The following is a 2,384-nucleotide window of genomic DNA, read 5'->3' on the forward strand; positions in this document are numbered from 1 at the left end:
TATAATAATTCCTAGTTAATGAGTACAAAAAGTACTATTCACATAAAAAAGTAAGTTTTCTTTATTGACAACTGTAAATAATAAAAAGAAAATTAGACTAAGATTTGAGTAACAGAAAATCACACTAAATCCGTCAATAAATCTAAAAGTGGGTCCACATAAGTAGAATAATAGAGAAGAGAGGGTTGATTTTGTTATGGTCGTTCAACTTTCAAACTTCCCAAAACAAAAATTCGTTCAACCAAGAAATATAAAACGAAATCTAAATCCACCATAACATTATCATGATACATAAAAAATTATAAGATAATATCATTGAAATTCATATCTAAGATCTTCAATATTAATCCAACCGTTAATTTACAATATTACCCTTCTGAAATAGCAAAAGAACAAAATAACCGTTAATAGGCCCAGTGGCATAATGGTCAATCGCAATGTCATCACGCAGATGAAGCTGCCTACGTACGGAGCTCGCGCCCACGGTGTTGCCATGGGCCGCACCCATCAGATCATGGCTCATTAGAGCCCGATTTCCAGAAATAGTTAATCTAATCTATTCACGCAAAATATAGAGTTAATTGCTTTTAATAGCATTTATTCGGCCGATTAATCGGCCCTAATCGCGTGGCGAATTGAGTTACCACGGCATCATTGATGCAGTGGTGAAACGATGTCGTACCTCCGTTCTTCTCCGCGTTCCAGCACTCCTCGCAGAAGGCCTTGCCGCGATCTCCGCTTCCGTCCACCGCCAGCCACGTCGGATCAAACAAATCGCCTCTCGGAAACTGCAATTCCGCGCCTCCTCCTCCGCACAGCGGCGCCGGTTGACTCCTCCTAAGCAGGACCAGATGCGGCTCCGGCTGAGCGATCCGAGCCGCGAAATCGGCTCCTCCGCCGCCGATCATCCTCTCCCTGCGGCTCCTCGACTTGCGCGACCGCTTCAGAATGACGAGGAAGCAGCACTCCTTCAGGCGGCAAATCGCGGCGAAGTTCGCCTTACCGGTGACCGGAATTCGGCGGCGATCGTCGGAAAACGGCGATTTCCTGGTCCTCCTCCGACTGACGAGGTATATCGAGATCTGATTGGGCGAGATCCCGATCATTTCGCTGAGAATCAGCTGGAAGGACTTGTAGTCCATGGCAGGGGTGAGTCTGACGTCACCGATGTCCATCTCCCGCTCGCCGTCGAAGAAGGAGACCGGGAAAACGCCGTGGTCCACCATGAATCCGCGTCGTATTCACGGGAAAAAGGAGGGGGTTTTTATATAGGAAGGGAAAGGGAGTGGGTTTAGAGGGGATATAGGTGGCAATAAATTGTGGCGTGGGGATTAAATGGGGAATTTAATAAATAATCGTGCAGATTGTGTGGGGCTTCGGAGTAGCTTCGAGAGGGTGCTTTCTGGTAATTTCTTGGATTCCAAGCAAACAATGTGGCCAATATAATCACCGCTCAGCTCCACAACTATTTTTTTTTAATTAAAAGTAATGATTTAGTTTCAATTTTTAATGTGACACGACTTGTATTTCATTTTTTTTTTGTTTCGTTTTATGTGTATATCATTATTAATCATGTCCCCATTGATTAGGGGTTGTGATTTTTTCAGAGAGTAACTACGTGTTCATTATTAAAAGACATAAGAGTACAAACAAATTAGGAAGTCACAAATCCAATCTATTATGGGAGCACATTTTTTTTTTCTTCCACGTATGACAGGGTTAATTAGAGTTAAGTACTTTAGTGGGCTTCTAGCGAGGTCGGTCTAACCCAATTGACACCTCTAGTCATTGACGACATGGATTCCTTACTTGTTGACGAGTGAGTTGGAAGACCTTAGACAATTGGTCAGGCTCTTTCATTTTTTTCACACGCCACATAAGAATGTGTTCAATTTTTATACTAAAAACAATCCTATAATTTCACTTTCCAATTGTTAACTTTATAATAAAAATGTATGGTCCACACCACATACTCAGTCAATAATAATTAGTAAATAGACTCCTACATAAAGACACACGTCCAACTTTCTACTCAAAATCTTTAATTAAGTATTAAAACTCGTTTATTTGAAAGATTGAACACGAGAATAAGTACTAAGTAGTATGAGATAAACTTAATCAATTTGATTTTGATTTTTGTACCCCACCAAATTCAATCAAGCAAAATTTTGATATATCTGTCCACGCACTACTTTAGTAATATTCCCTTCCCAAGTTTCCCAACAAAATGTACTCACTCAATTAGAAAAATGAAAACGGAAAACACAAGCAATTATAACATTACTTTTTAAATTGACAACTTATTTCTCCCCTTTCTTAAATTGCGATTTATTCGTGATTTTGGGAAAATATTGCCACTTGTTGATAAAGCGTTATAGAGATAT

General features: G+C 40.3%; 1 protein-coding gene across 1 annotated transcript; it reads right to left on the reverse strand.

The window, feature by feature from the left end:
- Positions 1-288: 288 nt before the first annotated feature.
- On the reverse strand, positions 289-1,300 carry LOC125216142 (uncharacterized). The gene is made up of 2 exons (XM_048117776.2): positions 683-1,300; positions 289-556 (listed from the first exon to the last, which is right to left on the reverse strand). The coding sequence occupies exons 1-2, from the start codon at positions 1,224-1,226 to the stop codon at positions 552-554; spliced, it is 549 nt and encodes a 182-aa protein (XP_047973733.1). The 5' UTR covers positions 1,227-1,300; the 3' UTR covers positions 289-551.
- Between the last annotated feature and the right edge of the window lie 1,084 nt (positions 1,301-2,384).

Source organism: Salvia hispanica, chromosome 3, assembly GCF_029641045.1.
Source record: "Salvia hispanica isolate PSC_SH4W2 chromosome 3, Shi_PSC_v1, whole genome shotgun sequence".
Lineage (NCBI taxonomy): Eukaryota > Viridiplantae > Streptophyta > Magnoliopsida > Lamiales > Lamiaceae > Salvia > Salvia hispanica.